Source organism: Nasonia vitripennis, chromosome 4 (assembly GCF_009193385.2).
Source record: "Nasonia vitripennis strain AsymCx chromosome 4, Nvit_psr_1.1, whole genome shotgun sequence".
Classification (NCBI taxonomy): domain Eukaryota; kingdom Metazoa; phylum Arthropoda; class Insecta; order Hymenoptera; family Pteromalidae; genus Nasonia; species Nasonia vitripennis.
This window is the reverse complement of record NC_045760.1, coordinates 30188304-30208368: the sequence shown is the minus strand read 5'-3', so window position 1 is coordinate 30208368 and position 20065 is coordinate 30188304. Positions and strand designations below refer to the sequence as shown.

The window sequence follows — 20065 nt, the reverse complement described above, 5'->3', positions numbered from 1 at the left end:
TAATAAATTAATACATCACTATACACAGCAGTGCAGCTTATCTCGCTGCCGGGGAAAATCGGATCGAGTTACACGTCGATGTGATATAGAGAGCGACGAGTCTGGAATCACTTATGTAGTGTAATGAAGCTGTTTCGCTTATGAAACTATAACGATTGATATTTCGTGAACATTTCGAAAGAACTAAGATATTATAAATTTTCGCCGAATAAACGATTTTTAATCGTTGCTGAATCATCGATGCGAAATTTTTACGAGGATTGTAGTAGTAGCCCGCGACGATAACCAGTTGCGGAGATGAAAAAAAATCGGCGGTCGCTACGATGATCGTTAAAAGGAGAACGTCGCCGAATGCAAATTCGACGGCGATTATTCGGGTTGTATACCGAATGCTAAGTGGACGCGTCGAGTGTGTGTCTTAATTACGGGATTAAAAATCGACGCCGATCGAGCTGGTGGTCCCCCAACCTGGATATTTTATGGATTTTCTTCAACAATGCCGATTTTTCTTCAACAAAAAACCAGTCGTCGAGTCGACTCGATGAAAAAGAGCCATTATCATTCAGCCGTACCTGTCCATCAGGCAACGTACACTCATTTGGCTTGATTTACGGTACTTAGAGTGCAATTAATTGCGTCGAGAATGTTGCCTCTCGTTAGTAGCCCCGGGACGCTTTCTCGACGTGTTGACTTTCTTATTGCGGCTACCCACATCTATACGCGTATACAGCTCTCGGTTTATATGGAGCAGAGACGACGTGCCGCTACAATGGCTATATACGCAGCAGTGACTTCAATGTATGGGGACGAGTATATCGAATTTTTCGCCGCAAACGATCGTCAATTAAAATTAATCGGCCGACTGAATTCCGATTCAATTACGAAAATCCCCGAGAGCGTTTATCAATACACGCGTATGAAAAATTCGCCTCGACACCCGGCCAAATGACTCGCGAAAGTGGTCTTTAGGGCAAGAATCACCGCGAGAGAGAGAGAGAGAAAAAAAGGAAATAATGCGCGCAACTGGTTGACTTATCGGTATAAGGTCTCGGCGCGGACTTATCGGCTCGAGGAACTTTAACGAGACGACGGATCGAAAAAAGTCCCGCGGCTATATCGCGCGCGTTCCCACCAAATACGCCATTAATGAATTCAATAAGAGTTCTCTCGCCGGCGCACATAAATTAAAATCCACAGCAAGCGCGGAGGATAACAGCTTATCGAGGGGCTTCGATTTTTCGCAATTATCGCTTCGATCCCTCGCGGATGAGCTTTTGTGTCTGTGTGTGTGTGTGTGTGTGTGTGTGTGTGTGTGTGTGTGTGTGTGTGAACAAATTACACGGCACCGAGGTGTTGCCGCGGGTGTATACGTGTCGGGAGAGCCTAATTAAGCCTTTAAAGCTCACGTTTTTCATGCCGACGATTACGCGGGATTTATGGGGTGAGGAAAATCGGTATGAAAAATCTTTCGAGAGCTTTGTGCCGCGGTTAATTAGTCGCGGTGGCGGCCTTGTGGCGATCGACGAGGAAAAATCGTTAAGGATCGCGAACCTACGCATGCGTCGTGTGCTATATATATATATATATATATATAGTGGAGAACAACCGTCGCCTACATCACTGAAAAAGAGATGCGGAACGTCAATGCGCGCTTATCTCCGGCCATTATCAGTATTGCGCCATACGCGCGCGCTGACGTCACCCGCGGCTCATTACACACCGGCGCACTGATTTATCTCGTCGCAGGAGCCGTGTTCGAGAGGAAATCGTGCGGGGGCTTGATCGCGATTTCTGAACACCGCGTGTCGTCCTCACCGCCGAGGAGGAGGCGTTACATCCGCTTTGTTAATTTATAACAATAGCAGAGTTTTCGCAGCAAAGGCGTAAAATCGTACTAAAAAAATCGAATCCTTATTGGTAACCCGCGGCGAAAGCGCTGTCGGGATAAATCGCCGCCGTGAAATAAAGATCTTGTCGGACACGAGGTAGTAACAAGATGAAAACACGGCGCGTTGCAGTTGGTGGCAGTACACGATATAGCTCCGTGACCCCTTCCCTCCTCAGTGTAGTCCATTATACAGCGCGTCGACAGCACCCACACGTGTGTCCGATCGTCGCTTCGACTTTGGCGCTTCTCTTGCCGCCCACGCGAAATTCAGTTGCATACGCGATCGTTAAAAAATCGTTATGCCGTTCCCTGAGCGAGAGAGATCGTTAAGATACGATATAGGAACAAACTCATCGTAGCGATATATAGCTTTTGGAGGAAGAAAGCGGCCTGAAACCGATCGCGAAATCGATAATACGCTCACACGCGATCGATCCGACCAGTGATTTATGAGCTCGCGCGTTACCGATTCGCCGAATTATAAGGCCGCAGCGATTGTGAGAGAGAGAGAGAGAGATGAATGGCTGGTTATATCGATGTCTAATTACACTCCGTTAGACGGCGTGTTTTCGGTGAAACTTTACGTATATACGAGAACAAACCATAAAGGCTGCCTCGTAAAACGACGAGAGAGAACAGCGTTGTAACTTTATTCCAGTGTATAACGCAATATTAAAGCAGAGTAGAGCTGCCTATACAGCGCGTTTTATAGTTATAGTCGCGAGAGTTGCTGCTCCTCGTCGATTATCATCCACCTGTGCGCTGCGCAGCTACCCATATTGCGGCCTTACGCGAATTTACGACATTCCCGAGAGAGGAACAGCACAACCCGCTAATGAAAGCTTCGTTAAACGCACTTCTTCTTCTCCTCCTCCCCTTTTTCGTTATTAGCTCGTATATTACAATCAGATTTACCTTGAGAGAGAGAGAGAGAGAGATGCGCATGCGCGCGAAGGCTCTTCTTTTGTTCCTCCGCGGAGCACTAAAGCCGATTCTTTTTTCGCTCGCAGCAACGCCGAGCCGTATGATTACGCTTAATAATAGCGCGCCGAGAGTTTCGCCGTGGAATTTCAATATTCGGCGCTTGAGAGCCGCTCCGCGAAGTGTATGTGAAAATGTATTTCTGATATTGCGATTCTCGGCACGCGCAGTAAAAAACGTTACGCGAGAGGCTCGTTATTATTCATGAAATTTATCTCAATAATTCAAACGGATTTTATTTACGAGACATCGTGGAAATTCGCGCCGCGGCTTTATAGTACAGCCCATATAACACACAGCGTTCTGTCAACATTCTTTTTACGACGGCGTAAAACTACTATTTACGCGAGTCGAATATATGACAAATTGTTTTTAAATAACATCTACGCGACGTCTGACCGAATCCGACCACTTTCCACTGGTCGGTCAACAATCGCCCTCTCGCAAAAAAAAAAAAAAAAAAAAAATCCACCGCAGCCGTCACTCTGGGGCACAATTAATACGTCCGGCAACGAGACGAGCGCGATAATTCCGCGTCAAAACACGTCCGCAGCAAAATTGCGCCTTTAATAATTCGAGAGAGAGAGAGAGAGTCGAGAGTTTCGCTGATTGAGACGCGTCTTTCTTTCTCTCACGCACTTGAACGTACAACATCGCATACACAGCCTTCAGGATTATTATACTCCGCGTAACACGGCAATAACGCGCCGCGGTTATTCCATTTCCGACCGGAGCAGAGAAGGTGAGCCACTTGTTCTTTTGCGTGTCTGGACGTTATTCAAAATTGGAACTGTCGAGCTCGCGTGCGCGAAATCGTTCCCGCGTCATTAAAACACTCTCTTCGCTTCCTTTATTCGTGGAGCTTCGCAAATTACACATACGTTTTGACATTTTTCAAAAGCGAGGATAGAGTCGTTGCGAGGACTAATTGACGCACGTCTGTTGGGTAATCCCGCGGATATTGAATAAACAAAAGAGACGAATATTTAATCGCAAGCACGCGATGATGCGCTTCGGCTCGTTATGTGTGTCTACTCTCTATTGTAATAAGTCGGCTCGCAGTATTATAACACAATATTATAACGACGTCGAGTGTGCAGTGTATAAAGTGTTGTAGGTGGAAAGTCGCGTGTTCGCGTGAGAGGAAAGTTAAACGGCTTTTGTGCGATATTAAGTGCTTTTCGATAATTGCCGATGGAGTATGCGAGGCTTTCGCTGTGGGAAAGGGCCCTGAGCTATTTTTACGTAATGGCGGGTTATTCAAATGTAGGGAGAGCTGTCCGGTGTACAGGATAATTTGAGGAAAAACGCGATACTTTTTGCGGTGCGTATATTGGCTTCCCATAAGCTGCAGCGAAGTGAGAAGTAAAAAAATGCACTACAATCGATCCCTCGTATCTTGAGATTAAGCAATTAATTGTCCGAATTCTCGATCCATTTACACACATGCAGAGCCAGGCGCTTCTTCTTGCACGTATAAATTTCGCGGACCACTAAAAAAAAAAAAAAAAAAATCGAAGCGCGGCTCAATAAATTAAATCGCGATTGATCGTCTCGTCGCTTTTTTTCTCATACGTGTGTTGGTAGTTTTTACGCGGCCGATAAATCATTATTTCGCCTGTGGAGTAACCGATCGCTCTCTTGAGGTATAAAACGCAAAAGAAGGACACACGGACTGGCGTTTTATATATGTAGTTCGAGGAACGTTTAACGCCAATTATAAATGAATTGATTATTCCTCTCGCCGACCGACCTGGAACATGTTTATCCCGCCGAAATTTATACCGAGGAGACGACGCATTTTTTTATTTATATCCGAAAGCGTATCACGTGTATGCCAATTACGGGGGTATAATCAGCTGATTTTTTCTTTTCAAAAGCGACGCAGCCGCGGGCAAACGATGAATCAAATAATGATACATAAATTTTTAATAGATTGTAAATAATAACGGCGTGATTGACCGTAATGATACGCGCACGTCTACGCGGAGGATAATTTACGCCTGGTAGTAAAAGCGAGTAGCCTATTTGCCTTCGCGGAGATTAAATAATGAAAAGAACAACGTAATGCAGCCGCGTACCTCGAGAGATGCATCGCGTTTCGACAACATACTTAGAGCGGACGTAATCCAAGTTTTTTCTTCTCGCCTACGGGGAGTATCGGGTTTCGAAATGTTCTTTCGTTATAACAAAGTATATAATGTGTGTATCGGCTTCCTGGAAAAATGTACAATAAAAGCGCAGCTCGTCCTCGTTATGAAAAAATCCGCTTCGATATATAAATTCTCGGAAAAAGCCATAGGTGTAAAATCTACGTATCGCGCGCGTTTAATGCCTCACACCGGGTGCTAAAGATGCGCGAGTTTCTATAAAAGATATAACGTATATAGGAAAAGCCTCAGAGAGCTGCGCGCGTATATTTTATGACTTACACTTTCATAAATGGTCCGGAATGCGGTCGCGTTTCCCAAGCGCTGACGATCTGTTTTTTTTTTTATTTTTAAGGCGGTGAGAGCATTGTAAAATTATACACGATAGTCGGGCGTATTTTCGACTGGAAATTGTTTCAACGCGTGAGTTAACGAAGAAAGACGTGGGGTATAGACGATGATTTACGGTGTCCTGACAATGAGAGCCTATCCCATCGGTCTTTTTTCCAAGATTATATTTTCCTAATTCAAAAATAAAAGCTCGAAGGGTTGGAATATTGGAAAATATTCAAATATCGTCCATAAAATTCCCACGTGAACCAGGTAAGCTATAGATTATACAATACAATAAACGAATCGAGATTCCGATACACACCCTTGTATGCAGCTCTATTAATTTGTCGACAGGCATATCAATTATTAGCGTTTAATTAAAAGCCTTGAAATTCCCCCCGAAGCTATACACACTCACGCGTCTCTTTGGCCCAATAGGGAACGCTTTTCTCACGCGGGAAATTTAAAATCGATTGTTCGCGATATTACGTACGCATAAACAACACCGACGACGTATTGAATAATTACACTCTCTACTTAATTAATTCCGTCGGGTTACGGCACAACACACGGGCAATTATGATTTTTCATCGACTATATAGCAGATATTATCAAATCGCGATAATATACTCGCCAACACACGCGATTCATTATCTTGTCAATAGCAATCTGGTACAAGTACATTCGTAACAACTCTCCCTTATCGCGTATCCGACACACGTTACGTTGCACTGAAAAAAAAAAGAAAAATAACAATAAACGCTCGTTATTGCAACACGCAACAAAAGTTCAATGTCGAGAGCTCTCGATTTACGACAAGTGTGTGAGCTCCGACGAAACGATAAATTTCCCCGACGTTAAATGGATGCCTATACGACGTGAATATACTCGGACGAAAATTCATCGTCCTTTCGGCCGACTTTGCACTAGAGAGATCCGATGGATTCGGACTGTATAGTAATCACTGCCGCTTCTGCAGTGCCGTGTCGTAACGGAAGCCGCAGAGATGTGGGATTCGAGATAGCCACCCACGCTTTATATCATTCGCTGATGTCCGATCTTTGCAATTATTTCGCAAAAATTTTATAACGGCTTCTACACGCTCGGAATTCAATACACTCTATGCAAATATGCGAAAGTAAACACTTTGTACGCAGGCGTGTCATGCATCGCTCTAATAAAAATAGCTTTCGAAATTTACGCGAAAATTCTCTCGTCCATCTGCACTAAACCGCATACGCGTGTGTATTTAATACAGCCGCTTACGCATAAATAATAAAGGAAAGCTCGACAAACCATAGCTGATGCGCTTTTTTCTCTCCGCGCGAAAACGCGGCACATTCGTCATCACAGTGTATGTGCGTGTGTGCGTGTGTGTGAGGAGTCGCTCAACTCGAGAGATTTCGATCTCGGCGCGAAATATTCCCGAGTTTATGTACTAGCTTCGAGATAAAACCGACGGGAAATGCTCGGCGCACGCGATGTTATATGTGCGCTATAGCTCCTGTGTGTGCGAGGAAACGCCGGCCTTGAGAGATTGATCGCTACTCATTTCTCGGGTATTCGAAAAATATACCGATTTTTTGTCAGGGGTATCGTTTTAATTTCCTTCTGGGAATAATTATATCGTGTGAACGGATTCGTCGTAACCTCGTTTTTCCTCGGGTAGCTTCTCGGCCTTAAAACACGGACTTAATTCGTCAAAGTTAATCTCGGCTCATCAGGACGTTAAACGGTCCGTCGGTTCGAATCGGTCTCGAGTCCGGGGCTCCGACATCATCATTACACCCCGATGTCCGCGAGCGAGCCTATATGGAACACCCGCGGAGCTGAGACGTTAATGCGTGGGCGTCTCTCTCTCTTGGATTTTCCGTAAAAAGTACCATATGTATATAGCCAGATGCGAGTGGGTCTGGTCGCGGGGGCGACGAAAAATTTTCCGGCCTCGGTGTGAGATATTATGTGCGCCGGACGCAGGCATATAGGATCTCGATCGTATCGGTCGCTGATGCACGTACATGTATATATTATATTATATATAGATTGTAGCTCCACACTTATGAAGCTCATAGAAGTTGTCATAAAATTTTCCATAATAAAATGTAGCATATGAGGGGCTCAGGTGTAGCAGGCCTAACATAATTGGCAGTTTTGCCACATATATAGCTCACCCTTATCTATATAAATCTCCTCTACATAACCTGTATGTATAATAATTTCCAAACATTTTCATTATGTTACCGGTACCAGGAAGCAGAGAGGCGGCCTTCACCTACGCTATAAGCTCAGCTGGGATCACGTACGCGGTGACAGCTGCCTGCAGTCGGGGGAACATTACGGCCTGCGGCTGCGAGCCGACGACACGGTAAGGAGTTTGCATAACGATCTTTTTCATTTTCGCACTGCAGCCGTGTGCATACGTATATAAACTGAGCATCAGTTACATATATCTCTCTTTGGCCTAATTTCGCTCGGATTTTACGATCTTGAAGAGCAATTAGCAGTAAAGTCGCGCGTGTTGGGAAAGAGGATCTCCTTGTACGTCGATTTTTAATCTTGTTTCTCGCGTATCTGATAACGGTTATGATGGCTTACGAGAGTGTGTTTTACCACCGGTGCCAAAAATTTAAGTCATCGGTTTATGCTTAGAGATAATACGGTCCAAAAAATTCACTACCACACCTGTGCGATAATCGATAATAATGACGGACGCATACATCCGCGAAAATTTACGATCCTCCGCTCGGAACCGTCCCAAAAGAAAAGAACGATCCCGTGTATACAGCACTAAAATTAAAAGGAAATTCTTTCGTTTCAAGAACGCGGAAGGAGATACCACCAAACGGCTGGGAATGGGGCGGCTGCAGCGCCGACGTTACGTACGGAATGAGGTAAACGATTCTTTCATTATCTCCCCGCACATATACACTCTCTCCTCTTCCTCATCTCCATACGATATTCTATTCATAATAATGATGATGATACAGAGCTTTGTCTTTATCTTCCTCTATGCACACGTATACCAATTACTTTTAGGACTTATAACATTGTTAATTAAATTTAGGTTCGCGCGTAGGTTTCTCGACGCGAGGGAAATCGAGGGCGACGCTCGGAGCCTCATGAATCTGCACAATAACAAGGCTGGCAGAAAGGTTCGTAAAATTTTCATATAATATATTTCTCTCTCTTTCTTTCGAGCCACATTGCGTGTATATGCGCCAGTGGGAAATTATGCAGGATAGACGTTATTGAATCGTGTGCGATAAATTTAACGAGTCAGAAAAGTTAATTACATCGAAATCAATTTTGATATGTATGAGATTATGATAATAACGAAAGATCCAACATTACACAGAGAGTGACAATCCCGGCGCGAAAGTGCCGATATTTTTAAATCCCTCTTTGCACCTAACGCGTTACACTAGATCACACGTCGCATATCATAGGATTAAACAAATAAGCTTTCGAATTTACGAGCTCGAAATTGCGAAAGTCCGACGCGGCCATGCGTTTGTGTTTCTCTAGCTCTCTCGAGTATACAGATATAAATACACACCTGTTTTTAAATAAACGCGAGTATAAAATATACGTTGAAATCGCGCGAGAGAATTTATGACATGCCCGCCAGCAGCTCGTTTCACAAGCATCAGAAAAGACTCTACGCGCGCGCGTGTGTGTGTGTGTGCCGTTATCTAATGATTCAATTCGAATAGCTCAATCGCGTTGGGCTCACAAGAGCGGCGTCGAGCAAAGGGTATATCATATACTCTGGAGATATATACTTTCCGGAATCGAGTGAGTTCGATGTACGCGTCTACGTACATACGTCGGATCGATGGATTTTCTCTCGGCGCTTAATGCGATTGGCCATGTGCGAAGCCATTAGTCGCGGGGATTGATTGAAGTTTCCAGCGATAGGATATAGCGCTCGAGTGGATATAGTCGAGGCTTGTCGCCGTGGACGAGAGCGGAGAAAGCGATAATCAGTGGAGACGGTTGCTCTGTCAGTTGTTTTATTGTGGCCGATAAGCTATGTAGTTTTTACAGCTTTTTTGTTGAATTTATACGTAGATAAGACAGCTTCTTCAAGGCCAGTTGACCATCATGTGGGTAGAGCAGTAGGCATGGGCGTTGCATTCCACTGTGGCCCTGTGGAGTGATATAGAATATTGAAGAGGTTAGATATAGTTTTCGGGAAAATACATGACATGTGGGTTTGGGTTTGGACTTACTGTGGCGATGAGCACCAGTAGGAGGGGCCCCAGGCGCATTGAGAGGCACCGAGAGCACGTGGGACTTGTCGGACCTCTCGGAACAGCTGCGCCGAGTCGCTGTGCTGAGGCATCGCTAGAGCAACTGAAATTATAGCAGAATTTGAATTTATAGCTTCGTATAGTCTTTCGAAAATTTTAAGAAAAACAAAAGAAGAAATTTTATCGAAATTAAATATAGGCTGAATTCCTCTCGGATTAAAAAACGCTTACCTGTCATCGCAACGCAGCAAATGACGAGTAGGAGGAACTGTTTCGCTGAAGCGTTCATCGTGGCTGTGCACTACTCACACACTGAGCCGATCAGTGAATCTTCGCTTCTTATACCCAAAATTATCGTTTCTTTTTGCAATCGTTCGACGCACTTAAACATAACGTTTCCTTCAACGTATAGACACGTACGTCAAACGTCAAAACCCGATTTTTCCTCAATCCTCTCGCATATAAAAAAAATTATGTCATCCGTTCGGCCCGCGATAATACGTGACTCCTCGCGAATATTCCAAGCCATTCCACCTTGCGAGATATAACACACGAGCAAGCTCGAATTAATCTCGCGCGCTAAAATCCGTTCTTTCCTTCTTACGCACCAAGGCTTGATTCTCTCTCTCTCTCTCTCTCCTCCTTTCATTCTCCGCGCTGCTCCGCGCACGTCACTCTTTCACCTCCTCTTCTTTTTTTTTTTGCGAGCGAGAAAGAAGCAACGAAATTTTTTATCTCCTCTTCATCTTCTTCTTTTTCTTCGTCCCTCTTTCTCTCCGCTGCGCTTAATTTTCTCGCGTAGTCCGTCCGAGGCTCTCTCTCTCTCTCTCTCTCTCTCTCGTGTCTGCGATATGTGAAGCAGACGTCAGGAGGTTTTCGAGCAAAAGCGCATACGTCGTCCTGCATTAGACGAGGAAGTGTATAGCTGCTACTTCTTCTCCTCTTTTCTTTCGCTCGTGTGCATCACGTGCGCGAGAGATTTTATAAAGACGTGCAGCTCTTGTGCGCGACGCGAGAGCAATTAATTTTCGCCTCGTGTGCAGCGCGACGAGGAACGGCGTATCCCATTCAGCGTCGCATTCAATTAGCGCGACGTCGAAATCACGGCTCTGAGAGAGTGATGGAGAGTGAGAGAAGGAGAGTTTGTGGTATTATGATGCGTTCTTGGCCCGTGGGTAGTATGGTGGTTTTATTTTTTTGGAGGAGTTATCTATTGTTGGTCATCGAGGTATTTCTATAACATTGAATATGTTGACGAAAGGAAAAATCGTTTTGGAGCAACGATGTTCCTCGTTTTATTTATTTATTTATTAACCAGACAAAAAATTACATATTATTTACATAATAGTAAAATTCCCGCAGAGGTAAACGCAGTTACCTGTTCGCGAGGCCGGGATACTTACAAACTATAGTTCCTTATAACTAAAATAAAAATCTATTTCAAGATATGTAGTACCTAACTTACATTTTAACAGTTTTACAATATGAAAGATTGATTAATAACGTTTTAATAAAATTTGTATACAGAATACATAGCAATTTATAAATACATTATCAATATTTCTTATTAATTTTATAAAAAAGAAGAATTTTTTTTTGTACATGTGAAACTTAACCCATTCTCTTAGTTTATAAGTATAATTCTTAGAGCATACAGTTTTTAGGTTATTTGGCAGATCATTATAAACTCCTATGACTTTAATATAACTATTCTTATTACTTATAGTCTTAAGTCTCCTAGGTATCTGAATGCTTTTATTCCTAGTTTTGCTTTCTGAATTTAAAAATTTAACTTTTAATGTGCTGTAGTGGTATATTAGTGATTGATATGCAAATAGTTGCCCAATACTCAATGGATTATCCTGAGCAAAATTATTTTTGTTTATGATTTTCAAAATTCTGTTTTGTAGCCTTTGTAATAGATTGGTAGCGGTAGAGTAGGCACCACCCCAAGCTATTATACCATAATTTATAACACTATGAAAAAATGCATAATATATCATTTTTAAAGTTTTAATTTGCATAAATCTATTAATCTTTCTAAAAATAAATACCATATATTTCAACTTATTTATTAAATACTGCATATGATTTATCCATTTCATATTATAATCAAAAATAATTCCTAAGTACTTGGTATTTTCAACTCTTTTGATGTCTTTGCCATCAATTAGTATTAAAAAATCTTTAGGTACGCTATCAGAGTAGTTCCCGAAAGTCATACAAACTGTTTTGTCAATGTTTAGTGATAGCTTATTTAGTGCAAGCCAGTTAGATACTTTATACAGGTAGTTAGTCATTTTTTCCTTGTTTTTGCGTTGTTTGAATAGATTTTGTTTACTTTAACTAGAATCATTCTGCTTCGAATTTTTTCCGTAAAAATGAGTATTCATATAGTACATATAGAAACCTAAATTTTGATTCAAAAGGATCATTTAACTCAGTGAATTTGATTGAGTATATGGAAGCATTTTCGTATAATATCAACATTTACATTTTATTGAAAATAAATCGATCAATTTTTACAACACAGTGTAGAATCATTGGTTATATATTAAAACCAGTTCATCTGCATGACCCGCTGACTAGCGCAATAGACGAAGGCGTTACACTCCGACGTGGCCCTGCAGTGATTAAATTCAGAACGTCAGCGAAATTGTCGTTAAATTATGTTTCATGACATTGAAGCCGTATGCGTGAATATCATATGTAGAACTCACTCGAGCGAAGAACACCAGTAGGCAGGTCCCCGTGAACAGCGCGATGCACCGAGAGATCCAATTTGTCGGATTTCTCGAAAAAATTGTGCCGCGTTGCTGTGCTCCCTCATCGCTAACGCAACTGAAAATGATGTATTTGGCGTTTAATGATAGACTCATTATACTTCCATAAAGGATTAGCTATACTTACCTGACATTATTATACAGAAGTTGGCGAGTAGGAGGAACTTTTTTGCCGAAGAGTTCATCGTAGATATTACCACTAGGTACTATGCACTCTATTGAAAAATTGTCCGTTTTTATACTCCTAATTGCATTCGGACGCGCTTTCCTTACGTCAAGGATAAAAAAAATTCTTTGGATGTTACTTAAGAAATGCTGAAACGTGAGAGATAGAAGCTATATTCAAAACTGATAACTGAAACTAAAATCGGAAACATTAAACTTCTCATCATACGTACGCTAACCCATACCTCCATAGAACCATAAAACAACCTATATTACCATCCCAGTCGAGAAATCGGTTGTAATCGCGTATAATTGAAAGATCATCCGAAAAGCGTTCCGAATGAATAATTCACTTAACACTCAGGGAACATATAAAGTATACAGCGCGAGAGGATCAGCACCCAAACACAGGGTACCATAGGGACGGCTCGAAAGAGAGAAGAAGAGAAAAGAAGCGAAGAGAGAGGCATTTAATATACTTCGAGGGCTCGACGCGTATACTTTCAGATAGTGAAGGCCCTGCTGCAGACGGAATGCAAGTGCCACGGAGTATCCGGTTCCTGCACCGTGAGAACCTGCTGGCGGACTTTGCCCAGCTTTCGTCAAATCGGCGATGCCCTCATGAAGAAGTATTACAGGGCGAGACCGGTTATAGCGATTACACCGCCTCCACCGCCCACGATACAGGTGACGAGCTTTATTATACATCCTCGCTCCGCAGAAGGGCGTTATTTTTTTGCTCTTTTGGAGCACGCGGCTCTCGCTCTGGGAGGAACACGATTTTTCGCGCCGCGCGCGCGCTAGTCGAACATTTTCGATAGTTATCTGATATTAACGTTCGAAATTATTACCGCACGTCTCGAGGCTTTTTTTTTAAATGGTTGCGTTATCGGATTCCAGAGCACGGAGGCACTTCTGCGCTCGTCCGAGGTCTCGCCGATTCTCGGCAACGACGCCAAGACCCAGGGCAAGCCGAGTCCCGAGTCGACCTCGAGATACGGGGAAGAGCGCGGCTGGACGCTGAGGAAATCCGGAATCGACGAGTCGGCGAGGAAAGCGCAACAGCAGCCCAGGAGGCCGCACCTGGTGCTCAAACGGGCCAAACTTGGCAGCGGCTCGAGTATCAGCCAGAAGAGGATCCCTAAGAGAAGCGAACTCGTGTTCCTACAGCCGTCGCCGAACTACTGCGAGCCCGACCTCGAGCAGGGAAGCCTCGGCACGCAGGGCAGATACTGCAACCGCACTAGCAAAGGTATACAAGGATTTGGGGTCTGTTTTAAGGGGCTGGTGGGACTGTTTTATCGACTGAGCACTAAATGATGATTTATCTTATGATAGTTGGAACGAGGCCTTATTAATAACAGCGGTCATTCGTCGCGCGGTCGGTAAAACAGATTCTGAGAAAACGTCGATAAGCCCCCTAAATTTGAAAAAGAAAAAAGATATTACACCGCGGTATCAAATAAAACAACGAATACGGAGCGAACGACATCCAATTTTTACAAATCCTCCCATGTACTCGCTCCTCTTACAAATACACAAACGCGCAGAGAGCAAGAAAAGAACAGCAAAGAGTAAAAAGCTGCTTTGGAAATCGATGCGGTGGGGTATACGCGGTGCGTTGTCGCAGTTAGCGAGTGCACATAAATTTCTCCAGGGGGAAACAGAGCACCATTGACTCTCGATAATACGAATAAGCGTAGCTGCGCACAATCGAAGCGAGAGACCACATACGACTCTGCGTCTTCTTTTTTCGTCTCTCGCGAGCACGTTTATACCCACGAGTCGCTTTCGCTTATTTTTCTCAGCGTTTGTATTCTTTGTTAAAAAGGTCAAATTTTTAGGTACCGACGGTTGCGACCTGATGTGCTGTGGCCGGGGCTACAACACCCACCAGTTCACGAGGACCTGGCAGTGCGGCTGCAAGTTCCACTGGTGCTGCAAAGTCCACTGCGAGACCTGTACCGAGCGCACCGAGGAGTACACGTGCAAGTGACCCTACACTGCAGCGATGACTATTTTATTTTTGAAGGAATTGTCGATATAGATAAATAGTCGCGAAGATGATGTGTCATCGTCGACGTTTGTACTGCATACGCTATTTATATACGATATAAAGGACGAGTCCGAGAGTAGACTGTACATTGTATTGTCGCTGATGCGACGACAGTGTGATTACTATTGTATAGCTCGTAGGAACAGTTTGATCTATTATATGCGTGAGATGATAGTGCGCTGAAAAGACTATGCATTTTTTGAAATGTTTATTTATTATTCACTGGCGCGTATTTCCTGCACGTATATGCATTCCAATAGAGATGAAATTATTTTTCAACGAAATTACGATTGTACGTTTTTGGAACATTAAATTTAGTTACGCGTTATTATTTAAATTGTAGATTAAGCATGTATACTACTAGTGATAATTTTGTATATATAATTATACTTTTAATAACTGTATCCTGCGTTTTTTTCTTCTTATTTTGTATTTTCCGTCCTTGATCATAACTTTAGCTGAAGTAAGTAGAAACTCGAGTCTCTGTATCATATTCTGCGATTTTTGTAATATCGACATAGTTGTATAAATAGTTCATCTGAAAATTTTCTAAATTTTTAAGCGACACTTTTTAATAGAAATAAAATAATTTATCGAACCTCTAATAAGTGAAATGGTTGGAAACGATTTTTTAATCCTATATACATTTTTACCAATATAGCTGCGCAAATTAAGAAGGGGTATGGAATATTTATATATATTTTTTTCAACTAATAATTAGAATCAAATAATACTTCAATAGTGTATATTTATAAAAATGTATTGTAAAAATTGTGTATAAAAAAGTTATGCATATAGAAGAGCTATATTGCACGTAGTAAAAAATTACATGCATGCATTAAAAATTAGTTATCACTTTCAATAGGTTGTGCATGACAGAAATCAGACTTGAAATGCCTGGACACTTATTACTTATCCCAGTGTTTTATATGACAAGAGTAAGAGGCAACTTTATTAGACGTTATCTAAAACTATTTGTAACCCACATCCTTAACATCTAGCCAATAGGTTCTAGAGAGTGCAACAGCACTTAATCAATAAGAAATTAAGCAGAGATGGTCAGGTGAAGAAGACATTAGTAGATGATTGCTTCAGAGACTGTTCAAAATCTTCAGAGCTTCCTGTTTGGCTTCATGATCGTCATCATTCTTAGCTGGATACTCTGATGCCATTTTCAAATACTTTAAGGCATCTTCTTTTTTATTGAGTTTCAGATATGTTTTCCCAAGCATCAATAAATTATGCCCATAGAAATTCGGATCTACTCGTTCTGCTTGTTCAAAATAATGTAAAGCTTCTTCAAAGCTAGAAGTTGGTGGTTCACCAAAAATTGCAGCAGCTATTTTTCTTTGATACCAAGCCAAATCTGCCACTTGATAACACCAATTACCAATCATGTACAATGTGGTTGCATCATTAGGATTGAGTTCCGAGGCTCTCTGTAAAATTTGTTCACTCTCACTATTTATATACCAGAACTTTGATATTAAAATAAATGAATCCTTATTGTTTTGCTTACCAACATGTGTCTTTTGATATTGTACAATTCCTTTATTTTTATTTTAGTTCCTTCATATGCAGTCTTTGAGTTCAATAAAATAGCAACCCATTTGTGGACAGCCCAATGATCATCTTGTAATTTAAGCGCCTCAGATATTAAATCATAGGCTTCATAAATCAACTTTTGTGCCTCAGAGTCCTTGGATTCTAATTTTGACATTTTGTAAAGTGCTCGACTCAATCGCCACAATATCTCAACATCTTTATTATCCTAAAAAGTGTTAAAAATAGATAGAACTTTCTGTTTCTTCAAAATTTACTGAATAGGCTTGCAATGCTAGTATTAGATTGTTAACACTACCTTATAACTGCTAAGTAGTTTATAGATTTCCTTGTAATCTTCCTGATCAAACAAAGCATCAGCTTTAGCAATAAGTAACTCCTTAGCTGTCAAAGAAGATTTGTCGTCAACTTTTTTTAGAGTGATTCCCCATAAGGCTGCCAAATAGAGCGGAGTTGTTGGAGCAATTGCTTTGTATCTTGCTCTACTATAATATTCCTAATAAAAAAATCAAGTGATAAATATATAGTTTATTTACAATTTTCCTTTTAATTTACTGAAATATCTCATACCTTTTCTAGCCTAGTAAGCACATAACCTAATGATTTCTTTTGAAATCTTATAAATGAGGCAAACCTTATAAATCTTGTAAACATCTTTAACTATTGTTACTGAGCAAAGTACAATATTCAAAAGATCCTGGATGATTGGTTGGCACAGACTTATGGATTAAAAATTGACACAGTTTGACAGGACTACATTCGATAGATCCTTACAAAACACATTTACACAGACATTAAATATCCCCTTGATGTCACGACAGCAGCAGAATCATCATCTCCACTTTTATTCTGATTTGCATATGATTCCAATAGTTTCTGTATACAATTTAGACCTGTTGATCTCACGCTGCATTTTGTCAATAAACTGCGTCACAAAAACAGCTGTCATGCAGAATGTGATCAAAAGGCCATCTGTTGGTACTTGTACCATCGCATTCGTGAGAATTACATTATTTACCGTAGGTAATGCAGAACTCACGTCAGCTGTATTTTGAATTCACGCAGACCTAACCTCAGTTATTGCTCAAATTTCGGTAGTTTCTGTAGCTGAATGGAACTAATAATTTGTGTCATACATTAATGACATAACGACAGTTTTATAGATTTATTATAGTTTCAATTTGTATATGTTTGATGTGTAATTGATAATATGGCTCCGCTGCCAAAGTCAATTATTTGGGGAAGTACCATTGCTTCCCTAACAGGATTCGTTTATCTACTTAAGTATGTATAACAATAAATTATTTCAGTGTTAATCAAATTTTAACTCTTAATACTTTGTGATTTTAAGAGAATAAATAACTTTAGTCTTCATTTACTGCATTAATCTACGGCATGTTATGTCATTTCAACTTGTTAAAATTAATATTATTGCAGAGATTACAATGGTGGTAAAAAGTATGAAGGAAACGAAAAGTTAACTGACAAAGTAGTTATTGTAACTGGTGCCAATACTGGCATAGGGAAAGAAGTTGCGCATGATTTAGCCAAACGAGAGGCAAGGGTTATTATGGCTTGCAGAGACATGTTCAAGTGTGAAACGGTAAATTATTTTTGAAAATCTATCTTTTTTAAACTTACAGCAGATTATTACAATAACTTTTTATTTTCACAGGCGAGAAAACAAATAGTTATTGATACAAAAAATAAATATGTGTATTGTAGAAAGTGTGACTTGGCATCTCAAGAAAGTATTCGAGATTTTGTAAAACTTTTCAAAAAAGGTAAATGACATCTTCGAGTTATAAATTCGTTTAAGATTCTATATTGTACATTAATAACAATATATTCACTTTAATTTATAGAACATCAAAAATTGCACATTCTCATAAATAATGCTGGAGTCATGAGATGCCCCAAAAGTCAAACTAAAGAGGGAATCGAAATGCAATTGGGAGTGAACCATATGGGCCATTTCCTTTTGACAAATTTATTATTAGACACTTTGAAAGCCTCAGCACCCGCAAGAATTATAAATGTTTCCAGCTTGGCTCATGCAAGAGGAAAAATCAATATGTATGATCTTAACAGCGATGAAAATTATGATCCTGCTGCTGCATACGCGCAGAGTAAATTGGCTAATGTGATGTTCACCACAGAATTAGCTAAGCGATTAAAAGGTATATAAATGACATTTCATTTCCTGAATTTACAAAAAAATGACTAAAATTTTGCATATTTCGTACTTAGGTACCGGAGTAACAGTCAATGCAGTGCATCCAGGTATTGTTGACACAGAGTTGACAAGGCACATGGGTTATTATACTAGCGGTTTTAGTGCTATTTTCTTAAAACCTCTCATCTGGCCATTCATAAGAACGCCAAAACAAGGAGCACAAACAATTTTGTACGCCGCCTTGAGTCCTGAATTGGAAAAAGTGACAGGGCAGTACTTTAGGTGAGACAAAATCAAACTGCCAGATAAATTAATATTCAAGTTTACTTTTAGAGAATTTCACGTAAAATTTGCTGTTGCAGCAATTGCAAGAGGGAAGACGTCAACCCTATTGCAGAGAAAGAGGACTTGCTGGAATGGCTATGGAAAACCAGTGAAAAATGGACTCACTTGTCGAATAGTTAACTATTGTAATTTTTAAATTGTTTGTAGATAATCATTTCTATAATAAAACTTTTGTTGATATTTAACACGGTATATTATATCTTTTACAAAAGCTTCGATAAACAAATCATTCGTTTAAATATTATCTATATTCATAATTATTGTAAAATCTTACCTCGAACAGTGAACTTCGTCAGTTGCGGCCTTCGTACTATCTTCATCATTTTGTCTGCAACTGGTGACAGCTAAGTACTTTATGTCTTTTTTTTACACATAATATCGTTCGGTTCGAGACACACTCACGGTAATGTTTCATCGCGGTCAGAACTTTCCAAAGTGATTTCGCACAAGTCACTATACAGTATTTCAGAATAGCCACAATACTTCTCATTCGCGAAGGCAAAACACTTTTCTTCAAAACGTCAGTCGATCGTAAGATACGCATGTACTTTATGTACAGCCAGTTCTCAAGTCAAATTGAATTTCCGAGAATTCGCAACGGTCACTTCCCGCCGCCGGCCGGCGCTGCACACGTCCGTACCTGCCGCCGATGCAGTTCAGTAGCCGACGGAAGCTATACCTATAAGTATGGTTAGACGCGTCAGTGCGGAAAATCCAACTGTCGAGGCACATATCGAAAAGTGACGACTGACAAATGTTTAAATTTTGTGGAATCGCGAAACCGTGTTTTTGTAAGAAAAGCGTGTTTTTGAGAAATCAATACTTCGGTGATGCGGTAAAAGTCCGGGAGAGTGCGTGAGACGACCGGGTTCTAAACGACAACCGACGATCGTGAAAAATGACGTTTTTGTGCTTTTACTGTGTTGCGGATGCCTGATATGGACATAATTCCATAAATAGGATGATCGTGCGAACAAAGAGGTTTCGGTTAGTGATCACGATACGCACTGGGTTGTGGATATTTGGAGGTTTTGTCTTATTCGAGAAAATGCAGAAATACTCTGCTAAAAGTAAGTGACTTTTTTTACCAATTTTAACATTTTATTTGACGTATGAATAAGTGAGAAATCGCGTGAGCTGCTGGTCACAAAAAAAGCATCTATCTTGAGCAGTATAGGTAGTAATAATTTAGTTACGCTGGACGATAAAATCGTCGTCTCACGAATGTTACTAATAATAACTAAGAAGATCGTGGCTGCGTGTGTTAATGACGGTGTATTCATGATTAAACTATGCTGCGATAATTCATTTCTATAAGTAAAACAAGTCATAACAGTTTTATCGAACTATAGCAATACAACATCAAAATTTT

At 40.9% G+C, this 20065-nt stretch overlaps 3 protein-coding genes across 5 annotated transcripts in view; 2 read left to right on the top strand and 1 right to left on the bottom strand.

The window, feature by feature from the left end:
- Positions 1–14973, top strand: part of LOC100122745 (protein Wnt-7b) — a 39825-nt gene extending 24852 nt beyond the window's left edge. For 2 of the 3 annotated variants that reach the window (XM_016989866.3, XM_001606292.5), the window contains exons 3-8: positions 7603–7717; positions 8172–8243; positions 8417–8504; positions 13061–13240; positions 13454–13805; positions 14398–14973. In XM_016989866.3, the coding sequence (XP_016845355.1) occupies positions 7603–7717; positions 8172–8243; positions 8417–8504; positions 13061–13240; positions 13454–13805; positions 14398–14549 (959 nt within the window). In that variant the 3' untranslated portion in view covers positions 14550–14973. The remainder of the gene's footprint in view (positions 1–7602; positions 7718–8171; positions 8244–8416; positions 8505–13060; positions 13241–13453; positions 13806–14397) is intronic. The other variant, XM_008216584.3, reaches the window with a different exon arrangement.
- A 364-nt stretch (positions 14974–15337) lies between these two features.
- On the bottom strand, positions 15338–17114 carry LOC100122753 (regulator of microtubule dynamics protein 1). The gene is made up of 4 exons (XM_001606301.5): positions 16743–17114; positions 16471–16668; positions 16129–16380; positions 15338–16048 (listed from the first exon to the last, which is right to left on the bottom strand). The coding sequence occupies exons 1-4, from the start codon at positions 16824–16826 to the stop codon at positions 15701–15703; spliced, it is 882 nt and encodes a 293-aa protein (XP_001606351.1). The 5' UTR covers positions 16827–17114; the 3' UTR covers positions 15338–15700.
- Positions 17115–17207: 93 nt separating this feature from the next.
- On the top strand, positions 17208–18878 carry LOC100122762 (retinol dehydrogenase 12). Its single transcript, XM_001606312.4, has 6 exons — positions 17208–17456; positions 17610–17775; positions 17848–17956; positions 18038–18352; positions 18423–18630; positions 18711–18878. The coding sequence occupies exons 1-6, from the start codon at positions 17383–17385 to the stop codon at positions 18811–18813; spliced, it is 975 nt and encodes a 324-aa protein (XP_001606362.2). The 5' UTR covers positions 17208–17382; the 3' UTR covers positions 18814–18878.
- The last annotated feature ends 1187 nt before the right edge of the window (positions 18879–20065 follow it).